Source organism: Silurus meridionalis, chromosome 7 (genome assembly GCF_014805685.1).
Source record: "Silurus meridionalis isolate SWU-2019-XX chromosome 7, ASM1480568v1, whole genome shotgun sequence".
Lineage (NCBI taxonomy): Eukaryota > Metazoa > Chordata > Actinopteri > Siluriformes > Siluridae > Silurus > Silurus meridionalis.
In genome coordinates, this window is record NC_060890.1 from 18,446,359 (window position 1) to 18,466,176 (window position 19,818).

The 19,818-nt window shown below is 37.4% G+C and overlaps 1 protein-coding gene across 7 annotated transcripts in view; it reads right to left on the reverse strand.

The window, feature by feature from the left end:
• Positions 1-10,423: 10,423 nt before the first annotated feature.
• The window catches only part of usp54b (ubiquitin specific peptidase 54b), a 123,601-nt gene continuing 114,206 nt past the window's right edge, over positions 10,424-19,818 (reverse strand). For all 7 annotated transcript variants that reach the window (XM_046854333.1, XM_046854329.1, XM_046854328.1 and 4 more), the window contains 4 exons: positions 18,118-19,010; positions 17,438-17,559; positions 16,810-16,917; positions 10,424-13,378 (listed from right to left, as the gene is read on the reverse strand). In XM_046854333.1, the coding sequence (XP_046710289.1) occupies positions 13,307-13,378; positions 16,810-16,917; positions 17,438-17,559; positions 18,118-19,010 (1,195 nt within the window). In that variant the 3' untranslated portion in view covers positions 10,424-13,306. The remainder of the gene's footprint in view (positions 13,379-16,809; positions 16,918-17,437; positions 17,560-18,117; positions 19,011-19,818) is intronic.

Below are 19,818 nucleotides of genomic sequence, written 5' to 3' on the forward strand. Positions count from 1 at the left end.
AAGTACATGACCTACTTAAGCAGAAGAGAGAGGGAAAGGATCCATGTGATCATTGGATCCTGGAGGGTTTGAACATAACAGACCGTACATTGATTATTCACTTATGAACTCTTGTCAATACTGAATTCCAGTCTCCCCTCCCTGCTGTCAGCAACTCTAATTCACTAACATACACCTATAGCCTGTGGCATCACAGCAAACTGAATATAATTAACTGGGCTACATACACTGAATAGCTTTGCTCTTGTTTTTGCCCTGAGGTCTAAAATATGCAGTGTCCTTAAATGAATTGGTGCTTCTTGTTAAAAAGTATTGGGTGATGTCAGAGAAATCATTGCCATAAACTAAAATAAGCCAACATTTTCCTTCAATGCTGCCATTTTATTTGTATTCAAGGTCTGGGCAGTAGTTGGGTGTTCCCAGATGCCTCATACCACATTAATTATTTTTATATTTCAAATACTAATTAGCAATTTATAACAGTTGCATTTAGTCCACTAATCTGTTTGGATGAGCAGAATGCAATTTTTCTTACTCTAACCACACTAGTGGTTTAACCACAAGCTTGGTTTAAAGGCCAAAATAGCCGGTGGGAAGAAGCTTTCTTGCTTGTTGGCCTCCATGGAATTAAAGTGATTTCCTGACTGCAACAGATAGAAGAGTCCATTGTTTGGATGGCTCAGGTCCTTCACAATGTTCCTGGACATTGTCCAGCACTGCTTGCTGCAGATAGAGTGAAGGTCAGGGAGCTCAGTGCGGATGGCTTGGTCAGCTGATCGCTCCACCCTCAAGAGAACTGTTAGTGCTGTTCTAAAAACAGGCTGTGATGTTTCCTATCAGGATGTTCTCGATGCTACAAGTGTAAATGTGCCTTTAAAGGCAGTTAAAACTTTAAAGGTGGTAAAGACACTGATTAACCTTATTCACCAGGGTGTGGATGTGACAGAATCATAACAAGTCCTGTATGATTTTTATCCACTGGGATATTATTATAAATGGGTTGCTTCATGCTGAAGACCACTATCAACTCCTTTTTCTTGATATTGTTAGGTGAAAATTGTTTTCCTGGCTTTTCATTACCACCTGCTAGACCATCTTATCATTATCAGAAATCAACTGTGTCAGAAGAAAACTTGACAATTGTGGTTAGAAGTAGCCATACAGTCAAAAGTGTGTTTGCTCACAAATACTGCTTCAATAAATAGAAGATCCACGAACACTGGAACTGGCTAAGTCCACGGTCCTCCAACTGGATGGTGAGTTTGGTCGGAATTATAGTGTTGAATGATGAACTAGTCAATATTTCAACATGTTTTCACTTCCTGGTGTCCAGATCACTCAGGGCTATGTGTAGGAGGACTGTGATGGCGTCATTAGATGATTAAATGTGGCTGAATGCAAACTGTAATAGGTCCAGGGTGTCAGGTAATAAAAAGCTGATGAAGACATGAGGAAGGCTCTGACCAGCCATTTAAAACATCTTCTTACAATTGATGGATGATAGTCACTGAGTTAGGCAGGCTGGGGTTTATTTAGTACAGAAACAATAATGAACTGTTTAAAGCAAGTGAGGATTAAAGACAGTTACAGAGAGGTTTTATATCTCTAATCACTGGTTCCTGCCATAGATGACCCGTCAGGTTTTGCTGCCTTCCTAGTGCATACTTTGGAAAGCCACGAGATTATGTTCTCCAAGAAAAGAATCTCAAAAGAAATTCTCAATCTGACACACACTATAATCTAAATAACAAGAAGTTGTATACAGCATAGAACCATTTCCACTCCAAAATGAATTGGCAATAAAAAAAGAACAATGCTCTGGTAAAAATTTATACATAACTATTAGACTGCGTTGCAAAAATGTCTCTGACCACCCCCAAAGCCTGTGGCTCATGTCCAAATCATCAGCTTGCTTCACTGCTCAGCAGTGGGAATAATTGGCTTTTTGAATGCTCACTGCAAGAGATTCCCAGATTTGTGGAAAAATGTTTTATATTCTCCTTCTTTTGCATCATTGTGCTTGAGGAGCAGTGTATGTTTAGTTGAAAGTTATGTGATAAACTTTCGGTTACTCTTAAATACCTGAGCCTGACAGACTTGCTGAGCTAAAAGAATACAAAAAAGATGCAACAGTGACATATTTTCAGAAAATCGGACGGCACATAATTAGAATAGAGAACAAAAGAGTATATTTCTCAGCAAGACCCAAATAAACCAAACTAAACTCAATTCATTTTAAAAATGCTGCTAGTTAAAAAGCTGTTTACCTTAATTGGAAAGTCAAGAAATTAATTCTGTTTTGTGACATTTCACAAGCTCAGTGGCAAAGTGATAGCCGAGCAAACAATGTTGCTTAGCAGCATAATTACATTGCGGTATGGAGATTTATTTATTTATTTTAACTTTCTGCTTATCTAAATGACGGTGCCAGATTTGATCGTTACCAACTCTGGTGCAATACCATAAAAGCAATGTGATCATTAGATGTACGATGACTTAAATAGCCATTTAAACACTTGCAATTAGTCTTGCTAATTGCAACAAATGAATACGTTTCCACAGAAACACTGGACTGTTTTGAAATAAAACTGCCCTCAATTTCTCAACATAATGGTTATGAGCCCTTATTAACCCGTATTATCCTTCTGCCTGTAACAAGTTTATTCTCACAAGGGCAGGAATTTTGTGTGTCGTTTCTGTCTGCCACTTTATACAACGCTGAAGCAAGAGTGTGTATACAATTTCAAGCATCACAGGATGTGCCCATGGTTTCTTACATTTACATTTACATTTGCGGCATTTAGCAGACGCCCTTATCCAGAGCGACGTACAAACGTGCTTTAAATCTCTAGTAGTGAATAAATCTACACTGGTACGCAAGAATACAAACTCAATATAAATATAACTCGAATTCTACAAACTTGGAAAGTGCTAATTTAGGTGCTAATTCTTACAATCTTGCAAGCAGAAAGAACAGGCGCAAGCTCTGAAAACTTTGCTAACAGTACAGAGTTTACTGTACAGAACTGCAATTAATATGAACAGCTGTGCTATAGTGTGAGCAGATGAAAACCACAACAATGATGAATAATAATGAATGAATAATGAATATCGGGTATCACACAGATCCTGGTGAGTCTGATAGGTTTGTGTTCTGAGTCTGGTTGCTCTCAAGCTTTCTTTCTGGTATTGTCTCAGGAAGTGTTTCCTGAACACTGGCTCACTCACTAGGATAAAATTTTAGCAATAAAATTATTGGGATAAATTGTATTGAATAGATTTCTGTAACATTTAAATAAATACATTTCTGTAAATTGGATATACTGTAAATAGCATTGATTTGAGTTTAAACGTGCTTATAATGTAAGGTGAAAAAAAAACATTGTACATTTTATATTTTGTAAATTTACACAACTATCTCATTTGTGTAGGCATGTAAAAAAAAACAAAAAAACAACAACAACAACAGTTAGATACACTATATTGCCAAAGGTATTCACTCACCCATCCAAATTATTAAATTCAGGTGTTCCAATCACTTCCATGATTACAGGTGTATAAAATCAAGCACATGGGCACGCAGAGCGCTTCTACAAACATTTGTAAAAGAATGGGTCGCTCTCAGAAGCTCAGTGAATTCCAGCGTGGTACCGTGATTGGATTCCACCTGTGCAATAAATCCAGTCGTGAAATTTTCTCGCTACTAAATATTCCACAGTAAACTGTTAGTGGTATTATAACAAAGTGGAAGCAATTAGGAAGGACAGCAATTCAGCCACGAAGTGTTAGGCCATGTAAAATCACAGGGCGGGTCAGTGGATGCTGAGACGCATAGTGCACAGTGGTCACCAACTTTCTGCAGTGTCAATAGCTACAGACCTCCAAACTTGTGGCATTCAGATTAGCTGAAGAACAGTGCTTAGAGTGCTCCATGGAATGGGTTTCCATGGTCGAGCAGCTGCATCCAAGCCTTACATCAACAAGTGCAATGGAAAGCATCGGGTGCAGTGGTGTAAAACACATCGCCACTGGACTCTAGAGCAATTAGAGCGGAGACTGCGATCCAGGCCTTTTCGTCCAACATCAGTGTCTGACCTCACAAATGCGCTACTGAAAGAATGGTCAAAAATTCCCATGAACACACTCCTAAACCTTGTGTAAAGCCTTTCCTAAAGAGTTGAAGCTATTGTAGCTGCAAAGGGCCAACATCATATTAAACCCTATGGATTAAGATTTAGATGTTACTCAAGTTAATTTGCATGTGAAGGCAGACGAGCGAATACTTTTGGCATGGACACTTTAAGGAAAATTTACACAAATCCCTTTCTTGTAATCCATGTATATATATCTCTGCATCTCAATAAATTAGAATATCATTGAAATGTTTATTTATTTTAGTAAGTCAATACAAAAAATGTAACTTGTATATAATATAGATTGATCACACAAACTGATATATTTCAAGTGTTTATTTCTTTTAATTTTGATGATTATGAAAACACAAAATTCATCATCTCAGAAAACGTTATTGTGAAAAATATTGTGAAAAAGTTCAATATTGGAGACTCGTGGTGTCACACTCTAATCAGCTCATTAAATCCAAACACCTGCAAAGGTTTCCTGAGCCTTTAAATGGTGTTTCAGTCTCAGACAATCATTGACACCCTGCACATGGACTGTAAGACACAAAAGGTCATCGCTAAAGAAGCTGCTGTTCACAGAATGCTGTATCCAAGCACATTAATGGAAAGTTGAATGGAAGTATGTGGAAGAAAAAGGTAAAACAAAGACCATTCAAGAATTTGGGGGAGATTCACAAAGAGTAGACTGCAGCTGGAGTCTGTGTTTTAAGAGCCACCACACACAGACGTATCCATGGGCTACAACTGTCGCATTCTTTGTGTTGAGCCGTTCCTGAACCAAAGACAACGTCAGAGGTGTCTTACCTGGGCAAAGGACAAAAAGCCAAAGTCATCTTTTCAGAAGAAAGTAAAGAAAATGTAACAGTTCATTTGGAAATCAAGGTCCCAGAGTCTGTAAGAAGAGAGAAGAGGCACAGAATCCACTGTAAGGTTTGCACAGTTAGTGGTGGTTTGGGGAGTCATATCATCTGCTGGTGTTGGTCCACTGTGTTTTATCAAGTCCAAGGTCAGCACAGCCATCTACCTGAAGGTTTTAGAGCACTTCATACTTCCTTCTGCTGACCAGCTTTATGGAGATGCTGATTTCAATTTCCAGCAAGATTTGGCACCTGCCCACACTGCCAAAAGCACCAAAAGTTGGTTAAATGACCATGGTGTTTGTGTGCTTGACTGGCCAGCAAACTCACCAGATCTGAACCCCATAGAGAATCTATTGGGTATTGTTAAGAGGAAAATGAGAAACAAAAGACCAAAAAAATGCAGATGAGCTGAAGGCCACTGTCAAAGAACCTGAGCATCCATACCACCTCAGCGGTTCCACAGACTGATCACCTTTCATGCCATGCTGAAATAAGGCAGTAATTAAAGCAAAACTAGCTCCTACCAAGTATTGAGTACATATACAGTAAATGAACATACTTTTCAGAAGGCCAACAATTCACTACAATTTAAAAAAAAATTTTGTCTTATGAAGTATGATAATTTGTTGAGAATTTCTGTGAATTGGTGGGTTTTTGTAAATTTTGTGCCAAAATCAAAATTAAAAGAAATAAACACTTGAAATATATCAGTCTGTGTGTGATGAATGTATATAATATAGGAGTTTCACTTTTTGTATTGAAGTACTGAAACAAATCATCTTTTTAATGATATTTTTATTTATGAGATGCACCTGCATATATATTTTTTCTAGGGTGTGTGTGTGTGTGTGTATATATATATATATATATATATATATATATATATATATATATATATATATATATATATATATATATATATACACAGTACAGACCAAAAGTTTGGACACACCTTCTCATTCAAAGAGTTTTCTTTATTTTCATGACTATGAAAATTGTAGAGTCACACTGAAGGCATCAAGGGCTATTTGACCAAGAAGGAGAGTGATGGGGTGCTGCGCCAGATGACCTGGCCTCCACAGTCACCGGACCTGAACCCAATCGAGATGGTTTAGGGGTGAGCTGAAAATAAAGAAAACTCTTTGAATGAGAAGGTGTGTCCAAACTTTTGGTCTGTACTGTGTATATATCTTAACCTTATTCTTATACTTTGTTATACTATACTTAATACTTATACATTATACTTATTTTATGAATTCTTATTATTATTCTTTATTTATTCATCTTAGAACAGATGAGTATTTACATTTTTTTTAATAAATTAGTCTTATTGTTTTTGCATGTTAAAGATGATGCCTAATTCTAAACCAATGGGTCTTAACAGAGAGAGGTTTTCGAAGGTTTCAGACACCTGTGTCAGGCTTACTCACAGCAGACTCATGTATAGTGAGTCACCACCAATTGTTTGGAGTGTGTACGGAAGTGTTGGGGTTAAGGCGATAATTTAGAATGTGAGTTTCTACGTTTGGGTGCACATGTTGCAGCGGCACATTGCATTGAAGGAGAGCAAAGCAGCTGAGAAACCCATGGCAACAACTTCACTCCTCAGTGAAACACACCCACAAAGACAAACAAAGAATCTGTATTAAAATAATGAAACGTTGTGTCATGCCACTATGCCGGAAATAATGAGCAGGAATAAAAAATACAGTTTTAACAAATGTCAAGGTTTATCCTGTGTTACTTTACTCTGCAGTTATAACTGAACAAAAGACCACACTTTAAGCAGTTACCTTTGTCAAAAAAAATGAGCTATTCAGGAGGAAAACTTTGCAGAAAACATGGCACTCTACTGAGGAATAGAAATAAACCTGAAATTAAGATTGATTTTTCTAACTGTGGTCACCAGAACAACTTGCACACACCAGTAATGTCACATGACTTCACTTGAAATGACATTCAACTAAACCATGAAAAAATAGTCTGCATAGAATCTAATATTTTGAGACAAAGTATTTGGGAATAAAGTAGAATATTTTTTTGCAAGCCTATGTTAATACAGTAATATGCAGTAAAAATCATAGCTTTTTTTATTTTTATTACATAAAGTAACACTTAAAATGTTTCTAACATTAAATTGGTCAGATATCATCATCTGGCGATTTTCTACCTTGTGTGTAAACAGCTTCAGGCTTTTTATTTTTTTGTCAACGTTCTTTATTTGTCCATCATAGTTACTGAGCGTGTTAGTGTTAATTTGACTGGATGTAAACCAAGTGTCGTTCTCTACAGAATCGAGCCTAATGAATTATGTTTATAACATACGCTGGCAGTTCCTGGTTTTAGTTATTAGCATATTTGATCTATTCTGAGCACCTATAATTGATGAATGAGTGTTAAAAATTATTCATGAGTGTTTTACTGTCAATTGTGATAGATCATCTAATTTTTACAACAGCACTGTTGGATTTGCAAATTTGACTGGTCAGAAGGTGATTAATGTTCTGTAACTTCAGCTCTGACATTTCAATTCAAATTACACTGACATGATGAAATTTTCTGTAATAAGATGTCTATTTAACATTTATGGAAGGATTTCCACCACGGGAAAGTCATCAGGACAGCAGACCCATCGTTTCCAATTAACATAATGAGCTCTTTATTTATTTTTATTACTTTTTAATATACGCTATATGTGTACCGAATGCAATTTCCTTTTTACGTGCAGTTCAAATATAGTTAAAATCTAAGTTTCCTCAGGAACGTATAAAGTGGCAGACCGCAAGTTTGTTTAGTCTCTGCCTCGCACTTTGATCATTATTTTAAAATAATTTTAAACTTGAAAACATACACAAAAATGCCAGAGGTACTAAAAAAAAAAAAACCTACCAAACAAGAGTTTGTGCAATGTCACTGTGGCATTTCCGTACCGGAAATAAGATTTGTTTTCGCACATGCATGAAAACGCTAAAGAATCAGTAGTGCTAGCTATACTCCCTGGTTAGTGGCTAACATTAGCGCTATGGATTCAAGATTTTTTATTTGTCACATAGTTACACGCAACTTGCAGTGAAATGAAAAAAAGAAAGAAAAAAAAAGGAGAAATTCTGAATTCATAGTGCTAGCATTAGCCGCTAGCCACTTCCTGGTTAGCGGGTAACGCTAGTGCTATTGATTCTTTAGCGTTTTATCTCCAGCTTAAGAATTTCTCTTAAAAGTAGAAAATCCTGATAAGTCTGCATATTGAGGGTGTGAATGAATGAAGGATGGAAGAAATGAAGACATTTGTTTATGCATGCTAAACAAATGTCTTAAGTAGTTGATATATTTACAAAATTAAATATTAAATGTAAAAACACACGCTTATTTACACATCTGTATTACCCAAATGGGGGCTAATAAATGTAAACTATTTAATTTTTTCATTTATTTAATTTTATTTAATCAATTACATTTGTGCCAATTTATTCATTACTCAATGTAATCAATATAATAAAGTGTATTGCTGTGGATTTATAAAGTGGATAAAGTGGATTTATTCTTTATATATATATATATATACAATTTTATATTATTTAAGCAAGAAGGCATTTTATTTAAAATTGTTTTAAAATTGTAAACTGTTCAAATGTTAATGATCACAAACATTAATAAACTGCGTTAATAAAAAATGACAAGCAATTTTGTTTTGCATTTCTTTTGTATACCGTTACACCGTTACATGTTATTCTCCAGGGATTTTCACACTCAACCCCACTATAGATTTTACACACAAAAATTGTGGAAAACAACATATTGTGTGTGGTAAGAACAACTTGAGAAACATCTGAGAAGAATGTCCAGATTAGTCTGAGCAGACAGGAAGTGTATAGTAACTAATAATTTATATGCAACCTTGAAGAAATGCATTTTCCAATCTTTAGCTGTCCAGTAGTTAAATTTGTGTTTTTGAATTATTCATCATCACAAATCATTCTTGTTCACTTTTATGTACTTAGATTGTTTTTATTGTTTTTAGTGTAAAACATGTGGCTGCTATGAAGGTTTTTCCTGCTTTGTAAAACTGCTTTGGAGTGTGGGCTGTAAAAGAGCGCGTCAATCGATGAATGTATTGAATAAGGTTCAGTGTGAACGTGGGCTAAATTTGAATCCTTTCTTATGACCTTTGGTCCTCAGTTATGACCAAAACTATACAGCACTGACTAAAATTACTTTTCTGAAAATAAACACATGAGATCTTCTCTTTGCGGATTGGAACATTTAAATTTTAATTTTGGATAATTAACTTGCCATTTTTTAATGAATTTATTGAAAGAATAAAACAATAATTTACTTGTAATCAAAATAAAACAATAATTTTTAATTTTTAAAACACACCAACTGGCGCCATCTACCGTTGCAATGATGTAACTTACAGAACAGGTCTCTTCACGAATCAGAGTCTCGAATCATTTTGGGTGAGCACGTGCCCACAAAATTCCAATTCCTGGTGTCCTGGGTCTTTCTTTTTTTAGTGATATGTGCATGATGACATGCTGTTCTCCTCACCAAGGGTGCGATCATTTTAGTTACTATATTCTACTCATACAGCTCTTACAAATCTTACATATTTCTTTTTTTTTTTTTTGTACCATTCTTGGGAAAAAAAATTCTGGTGAGTGTAAAAATCCAAAATCAACAAATCTGAAAAACTTCAACCAGCCCATCTGATACTAACAACATATCATGGTTAAAGTCCCACTGATCAAACTTTTTTTTTCATTCTGATGCTTGATGCTAACTGAAGCTCTTGACTTGTATCTGCATTATTTTATGCACTGCGGTGGAGCCACATGGCTGATGAGATAACTGCATAAATGAGCAGGTGTACAGGCGTTTCTATAAAGCGTGTTACTTCGCATTGTCTGATGTTACACCACCATGTCTTTGATTATTTTAAGACAAATATACACACAACATCATTATTGTGAGAGTTTCAACATTCCACAAAAAGCTGTAAAATGCACATCTCTAACACAGCAGATTTTTTTTTATTACATGCTCTGAGCATCTGAAAAGCTTCATACAAGTTTTTGGATATTCTGACAAATCACACACATTATATAAGAATAGTATAATTTGGTCAACATAATGCTAGCCAATTTTGATTACTAATTAGCTGGTGGGAATGTGTAGAGAGAACTGACAACAGACACCAATGACAATACCACAGTGTGGCGCTGTTTCACCGAAGTGTTATTCTATTTACAGTTACTCTTACCTACCTTCTGATCTGTTGATACCACTGAGTTTTGATCACGAGCTAAACGTCATATTATATATAATATATGATTGCTGTCAGTCTAATGGATTAATGCTATTGATTCAGTGTTGATAGTAGGAATAATAATGATTGAATAGACAAGTCACAGACTCAGCAGGCAGTTGTGCAGCACCCTTGCTGGAGTGCATCGGTAATAACTTTATTGCAAAAATACAAGTTCCCTCAGCCCCAAGCATTTACAAATAAGTCCCAAACAGGAAAAACCATTGAAATGATTTTTCATCTTCGAAAAAAATCCATCTCTCTCTGGCTACAGCTGGCATTCAAAGGCTGATATTCATACAGACGTTAATATGTACATATTTAACGATTCGGCAAGAAATCACTTTCATCCTCAGTTAAAGGAAAAACCAGGGAGGTCTGGAGGAACTCTCACACACAAACACACACACACACACACTCGCACGCAAACACACGCACGGCTTTTATCCCAGTCTGACTCTTTGCTGGTTGTTCAGGAGAGTGCGATTTGTTGCATAGCATACTCGTGCACCACCACTGCTACATTCTCAAACACCCTTTAGATGAAAAGGTGGATTAAACAATTAGTAACATGGGCGAGCTTTATAATAGTGCCAATCTTTGGTTGAGAAACAAATTCTGAACAAAAAAAAAAAAACCCAAAAAATATTTATAATCTAAGAGCAAGTTTGATCAATCTGTTAGTTAAGCATTTAGAGCTTACTTTTGAATGTGAAATAAATGATCACAATATATGATTATGACCACACAGGTTACACGCTGCAGCAGTCGAACTATACCATGAAATCAAACCTCGGTAGATCAGTCTTTCTTACAATATGTCAATAATTATTTATTTATATTACAGTATGCTCGTAGCATAAAGTACCATAAAGTACCTTTTGTGCAAAATGTTCATAAATTGTTGACACTCGTAAGGGCTTCAGGTTATTTCTGCTACATTTGGGTAGCTATCAGGGCAGAACATTCTTTAACTTGTCTTTATAACGGAATAAAATATATATATATTTATTTTTTTTGCTGAAGAAATGATAACTAAAACTACATGGAATGACTGTGACCCTTCTCTAGGCCAGATGGACTTACTACAGATGCTCAACTACATTGTATCAGCCTCACAGCTACGATATCAGTGTCAATGCAGGTTACAAAAGAAATATAAGAAAGCTTAACTTGGCATATCTCCCTATACAAATGGGAGAACTGTCAATAGAATTGAAATAGCAGTTTGACTCCAGCTTTACACTTCTGAAGTGTACTATACTCGTCTTAATGCAGATAGTAACTACAACCACTAAAATGAGTTAACATTCCATAACGTCATAAAGTAGAGTTTTCTCCATTCCTCTGGATAAATTTGTATGCCATACTGTTCATATATATATATATAGTTTTTCTTTTACAATAAATTCATTGATTAGTGTATGTTCAGTCAAAAGGAGTGAAGCAGTCTTTGCCTGTAACACTAGACAGAAAACAGGTGTGTGCTACAGGAAATGCCCTTATAAGAGGAAGAAAAGGTCGAGATAGTCCCGTCCGCTCTCCGCACTAGGGCTGCACGGATACATGCGCGCTCTCTGACCGAGCGCCAGAGACGAGAAATGAAGAAATACAAAAAAAAAAAAAGAAAAAAGTACAGCTCCTTTCACCGTGCTCTTTTTTTACAGGGTGTGTAAGTATGTGTGTCAGTCAATAAATCAGTACAAACTATGCGCTACATGTCCATCACCCTACAAAAAGGGAGTAGGATTTTTCTAAAACAGGAGTGAAAGGAGAGAAATCCTTTAAAAATGTCTGAGGAAAAAGATGCACTGTGGTGGGTTTGCTTGAGCTCACCGTGGGGTTTTACTTAGGGCGTCGCTGAAGATGGATGGCCTCCCCACACTCTTGCCCACACACACACACAAGTGGGTTATTTCCATTAACTTCTAGAGTTTTGTAGCTAAATAATGCTATGCTACATCTAAACCTAATCCTAACCTTAACTTCAGTATCCAAAAGGAAATATTTTGACTTCTTTCGTTTTTAAAAGAAAAGCTGCATTCTATAAAAAAAAAAAAAAAAAAAAAACATTACCAAATGTCCACACAATGTTAATACTATTAATACTGTATTTGTGTCATTACGGGGACATTTGGTCTAACTAAGCGTTAAATGGAGATACACACATACGTTAATCATGTGCAGTAGCTAAATAGACCTCGGATATTGAAATGATATCCGGATGCTGCTGGATCTCGTTGGCTTTGCAGCTCCACGCAGTGCGTTTAATTAAGTTAAGTGCTCAGGGTAGAACGGCTCGCTGCAGGAGAGCCAAGGCTCAAAGCCTTTCTTGTACCACAGCATGCTGTTAGCAGCATCCCCCCCACCCTCTCACACACACACGCACACACACGCACGCACGCACGCACACACACTAAGCTACTCAGTCCATCACATTACCCCACACAGTGAACTAAACAAGGAAGAAAATACGCTCTGTCCCTCCCTTCACCATGCTGTGGACTGGAAGGAAACACACTTTAACACACTTTAAAACACTGCTATGCAGGACAGAGGCAGGAAGAGGAGGATGACCCAGATCCATTATACATGAACATTAAAAAATAAAAAATAAAAATAAAAAAGCAGAGCAGCCCACCACACTCTAAATGGGAAAAGGTTAAAGGGAGGAAATATTTAAGGAAGACACAGTAGGCATCACACGCCACATGGATCAAGGAAATGATGGGAGCCCATCATGGTCTGAGAAACAGAGGTGGGGCTAAAGCTACATGAGGATTTTGGGCTTCAAGAGAGATCCAGCCCTGTGAGCTGTAAGAACTCCAGTGGACTAGTGTAGCTAAAAGCAAGGGTAGCTGGAATTAATCTCTGTTACAACATTCTAGCAATTACTTCTTTGTATGTGCAGGGATCCTTGCAGGGATCATAAAGATGGAGTGTTGTTGCAGGTGGACACCAAGAGGACTACTGCCCAGGACGCACAGATCGATCACATTTCACTGTTGGACTGGGCTTAGCTTGACCCCGGTGAGACACAGCCAGAAACTTGGTGACCCTCTGGACACGTCCTGCAAGGGAGGAGGATAGTCGAATGTGAAAAACAGGATTGCAGGATTGAAAATGCACATAAGAAAAGATTCAATATCAAGAAGCACAATGTAAAACAGGACAAATAGATTCCTGACTCTGAGGCCCAAAGGAATGAAATGAGCATTAGTAAGCAAAAAGCAGTGTGAGAAAAGCCTCTGTGACTCATGGAGGTGAAGAATGAGACAGTTTTACCTTGGGCAGTCCCACAAGACCCAGGCTGAAGCAAGTGAATAGATATGGAAGAGATGAAAGGCATGATGGACACACAGGAGGACTGCATGGGTAAGAGACATGGGCAAGAAGTATGACAAGATTTGCTGCTCATGCAATATTTACACATATGACATATAGACACATGCTGAATGGACAGTACTGGGAACAGGGGGACAAATGTGAGTTTTCACATTTGTTAGACAAAAGGGACCGTCATATAGGATGTGGACACAGGATGGCAGTATAAGTCAGAATGACAGTCTATTTATTGTCTGTGACACACACACACACACACACACACACACACACACACACACACACACACAGTGCACAATGGTCATAATAAGATGCAGTGATGGAAGAAACTCATAATTTTCAACTATAATCATGACATTATAACGTAACGATATACACCACCCCAAGGAACTGACACTACAGCAGCTGGTTTCATCTGTATATTATCCTTTGTATGTACTCTGGGGTATTTAGAGGAGCTGTTCATTCTATTTAGAGCCCCCTGCTGCCCGAGAGGCAGATTGCAATTGCAATGAGAACACAAACAATGACAAACCTAGGAAGTAATTTCCAGGCTATAAACCTAATAAATCCAAATGAAATGTAAAGCTTTGTGGAATTGTTTAAAACATACTATTGTTAACAATATATCAATATATCAGTTTAAGGTTTACTGAGTGTGTCCTTAGCCTGTGCTATCTATTATTACAGTGATATTTAAACAGTAATAATAATACAGTCAAAATGCTGCTGTCTTTATTACGCTAGTTATACTTGTAAAACTCATCAAAAATCGATTTCCAGCCTGGGAATAGCCTAGTATAGTATTTTCTAAAATACAATAACTACAGTACATTGAACAGTCTGGTTGCAAAATAAGGTAATAGCTGCCTGGCAAAGATATGTTTGTTTACATAGTATCTTACAAAAGTGAGTACACCCCTCACATTTTAGCAACCATTTTAGTATATTCTCTCATAGGACAATACTATAGAAATTAAGCTTGGATGTATTTTAAAGTAGTCAATGTACAGTATAGATTTACTGTCCTCTGAAAATAACTCAACACAGAGCCACTATTGTCAAAATAACTGCCAACAAAAGTGAGTACACCCTAAGTGATAACAAAAATTTGGTGCTTTGAGTACAATTCTCTCATATTGACCAACTGATGTTCAACATGGCATCTTATGGCAAATAACTCTGAGGTTTGAGAATAAGTGGATGTTGAATTCCAACATGTACTGAGACATTCTGAAGCAGAACGAGATGCCCTCCATTTAGAAACTGGGCTGGCCGGCAGTTTTCCAACATAATAAAGACCCCAAACACACCACCAAGATGACATCTGCCTTAATTAATAAGGTGATGGAGTGGCCAAATATGTCTCCAGACCTGAACCCTATTGAACACCTGTAGGGCATCCTCAAGTGGAAGGTGGAGAAGCACCATGTGTCTAACATCCAGCAGATCATGAGGTCATTATAAAGGATCCCAGCAACAACCTGTGCAGCTCGGGTGAATTCCATGCCCAGAAAGATTAAGTCAGTGCTACATAACAATGGTGCTCACAGAATATTGACGAATTGGACACAGTTTTGGCATGTTCACGTTGGGTGTACGCAATTTTGTTGCCAGTTATTTAGACAATAATGGCTGTATGTTGATTTATATTTAGAGGACAGTAAATCTGTACTGCTATACAATCTGCACATTGACTACTCAGAAATATATCTCATTTTTATTTCTATAGTATTGTCCCTTGAAAAGATATACTAAAATGGTTGCTGAAATGTTAGGGGTGTACTCACTTTTGTGAGATACTGTATTTTGATGAGAATGTTATCAACCGTTAAGCTTTATTTATAGGTAGATGATTTCCATTCTTAATCTCTAGCCTGGAGATTAAATATAATTGAACAAGCCTTTTTGGACATGTGCTATCCGTAGCATTGCTGTAACTATGGTTACCTTGAAAGAGAAGCAAGTGATTTTTCACCTGCTGTATCAAACGCTGTGTTAAGCATGAAACCTGACCCTTTGAATGCAAAACAAAGAAAGACAGGTGAAGCAGAGAGAGCGAGAGAGCGAGAGAGCGAGAGAGAGAGAGAGAGAGAGAGAGAGAGAGAGAGAGAGAGAGAGATACAGAACCATTCTCTAGTATATACATTTAATATCCATTTCAATACATGTATATTTCTGGCAATTTCAGATGCCATCAACAATTGATTAAGGTCTACAGTGCAACAATGCAAGATAATAACTATAATAATACTGTATATCACCATTGTATGTATATATTGCACCTGTAATTTGAAATATAAGAAAATATAACAACTTGTGAGCTAAACAAACCTCTGTGTAATTTTCTCCTCTAGTAAACACAATTAACACAAACTAATAAACTATAAGTAGAGTTGAGGCTCCTGTATTGATTAAGAATGTAAAAGCTACAGCGCTTTTTATTATACTTTTTCAACAACCAGTTAAAAGTGATTACCCTAAGCACTATAAAAGGTCAGCATTTTATACCCGTAGTTATCGTGAAATACATCAATAAAATCTCAGTAGTAGGGTTCTTAGGGTTCATGTTTTTATTGTCATAATTACAGTAAAACCTTGAACTATACTGAAATATTGTCAGTGTGAAGCACAAACTGTGGTGATGTGATGTCATTAAAAGACATGTACACCAGGGAGTGTCTAAGTGATAAAATCTGATTGTCAGGCAACAGACAGCACACCCACAAACACACACAGACACACACGTGCATGTACACACACTCACACACAGTGAAGTGATAGCACTAGAGTCAGATTTCCAGAGCTCATATTCTATTCCCTCCTCTCGCAGTTCCTTCAAACAGCCTGTCACCTCTAAGCCAGTTTTAGCACCTGTGCTATCCATCTTTGAATTGTAGCTATGAATAAGCTACATTAAGCCCTTGTTTTAAATTTAAAACCTAAATTACTCTAATGAGCAGGTTGAGATTTAGGTCCTTGCAATAGCTTTGAAACGCAGGGAATATTTACGATAATAAAGGAGCCTTATAAAAGTGTATATATGCATATGCCAAAATATATATAGTCATTGCATATATATATATATATATATATATATATATATATATATATATATATATATATATATATATATATATATAGTGTGGAGGATACGTACAAAGCTGCGTGAGACAGCAAGGCGGTCCTGTCTACGTCCGACTGCGGTTCCACTCAGACTGCGAGCGATGCGGCGCAGATGCTCAGGATCATACTTGTCATCCACTGGCTGGATAGAGGAAAACAAACACATGAGCTGCTCCCAAACACAGTGAAAAAAATGAACAACCGAAACTGTCATAAGGAAATAAAAATAAATTTGAAGTCACCTAGAATAACTTTGCACAAAGCAATATTACCCACTGCTGGAAGCTAATTGGTTTCTCATGTGCCATTTAAATGCATTTTCTATTTGCCAGGCAGATTTTATTAGTGTTTGATCACTTAGTATTGAGCACTTTTCTTGTGATATTTAGTAGTCTTGATTATTATTCTAAAATAAAAAATAATAGATAATAGTTACAATAATAATTAAAAAAACAATCCCTTTATGGGACAGCTTTTAACTGTTAGTATAGTTTATTTTCCAAATTAAAGTCAAGGCCAAATTTATATATATATATATATATATATATATATATATATATATATATATATATATATATATATATATATATCAACATTTAGACAGAAACAAAAAAGTGTACATGTACACGCAGTGGAGAAAGCGTCCTGTGCGAGTGTCTCACCATGTCTGTGTGCGCAATGGAGCTGCGAGAGCCTGGTGCTCCAAATGCGGTTCTCTCTAGTTCAGCCGTGGGGGTCTGTGATCGTCCCACCCCACAGACACGCGGACGCGCTGCAGGAGTCACTAAAAAAGACAAACGAATTACAACTCAGTACAACATTCCACCACTCTAATACACCACTGACATGTTTCACAAACCACTAACTTTGTCAGGTAAATCTTGTGTCAAAATAAGCCCCAAACCTACCATATACAGTAATCCCCCACTTCACCACGGTTCTAAACGCACGCCCCTGGTTTATGGGAAAATTACATTTGCCACATAACTAATTAGTTTTTCCTGGTCTCTCGCAGATAACATGATAGAGCCTAAAACGTATAGGGAATTGTATTTATGGAGTTTTATGTTGACATAATAACATTTATTCATAAAAAATTATTATTAATTATAAAATTAAGTAGAATGTTAATACAGTACAGTACTGTATATATAAAATAGCATTTTTTGGGGTGGAGTCTGTTTATCGTGTTTTTTCGTTTATCGCAGGCGGTTTTGGAATGTAACGAACGTTGAAACGAGGGATTATCATAGGTCATAGTTATATAATAAATATGAGCGAAACTTGTTTATCTTTTTTTTTTCATGTTGTGTTTTTTATAATCTGTGAAGTAAATAGACACCTGGTTTTCCAACAGCCGGACTAAGATGACTGCCTGCTCGCAGACTAGCCTGGTACAGCGTGTCCAGCTCCGAAAGCTCCTTCTCTTCATACTCTGTAGCCTCAGCTTCCAGTTTTGGCTCAAATTGAGAGCTGGCAAACTTTTTGATACTCTTGTTCCTGGAGCTCATTGGACTATGTGGTGGGCCGTTCCACCCATGTGAGCATGGAGACATAGTGGGTCTAATGAAGTGGCTCTGATCTGGTGGGGTCTCATGGGGCGTGATCACGGCATCAGGGCGGTCCAGGCTCCAGGAGGACCAATGACGAGCTGTGATGGAAGGAGGGGTGTGTCTGGGGCTGGAGTAGGATATCACAGGTGGGGAAGGGAAGGGAGAATTGCGTAAAGGTTGCCAGACAGGGCTTCTGGGGTGTTCCTGTACACTCTTTTTCGGGTGAGGCAATGTGTTTGCTAAATTTAGATTGGAGCTGTCAGAAGTGCCCCACCACAGGGATGGAGCAGGGGATGTAGAGGAGGAAGCTAAAGGCTGCTGGTGCTGGGAAAGCTCTTCGTCTTCATCCAGAACACCCCAGAATTCCAGGGGGAGGGATGGCAGAGAGATGGCCAGGTGCTTATGAATGGGTCTGATCTGCACGCCTGAGGCCTGCAGGACATCGGAAAGTTTCACTCCACCCCATTCGGTATCTTTCAGCGCCTGATCACTTCCTTGAGTACGGTCTTGTGGGCGTGGCTGATTTATGGTAGTGTGGGGAGTGTTAAGTGACGTTAGTGAATTAGAGGTGAGTGGCTTCGTCTGGGCAGGAGGTGGCGTGCCAAGGGATGCGTCTTGATTGACTTCCCACACCTCCTCCTGATTGTCTGTCAGCAGTATTTGGACCGAGCCTGGCTGTTCACTGCAAAAACAAAAAGACAATATCCAATTGAGTTTCCTCAAATAAACGGTGACAAACACTGACGAGGTCAGCGACTAGTTACTAAAGAAGATAAAACTTCAAGACATTTTACAAAATTGTGATTCTGTTTTTAATTTTGCATTCCATTATTTGCATGAATAGTCTGTTGTCAGCCCTTTAAACCTTGAAGAGAAAGAAGTCATTTTTCAAACCCAGTTTTATATCATTTTGTTTTTAATTGTGAAAAGATTTATGAGACGACCAAAGGCGATTTTTTAAGGCACTTTGTCATCAAGAGACCAAGCTCAAGGAGACGTGAGGCAGTTTCATCCTGGTTAACATGACATACATACGTACGAACACACACAGACACACACAGACACACACAGACACATACACACACACACACACACACACACACACACACACACACACACACACACACATAGAGTGTACAGAATGACCTTAACCTTATTTTCATGCCACTGTATGAAGCAGAAGATTTAAAGTAGAAATAAATATGCCTATAAACTCCATTTATCAACAGGACTAAATGGCTGATTTGATCCAGAATGGTACCCACATGCTTAAACTGTTATCTTAAAATTACAAAACGCACACCAGGCAGTATTTAAATTCCTCTTCCATCTTCATATGGTGTTCAGAAGGTGTTTCTAAGAACTAATAAAGCAGTGATAAAGCTAATTATCATGGATCAATGCACAAATAACTAACATCAATGAGACAATTTCAATGCTATAACGCAGGTCGGAGCTTTGAAGGAGGAAGCCCCACATTAAGGATGTGC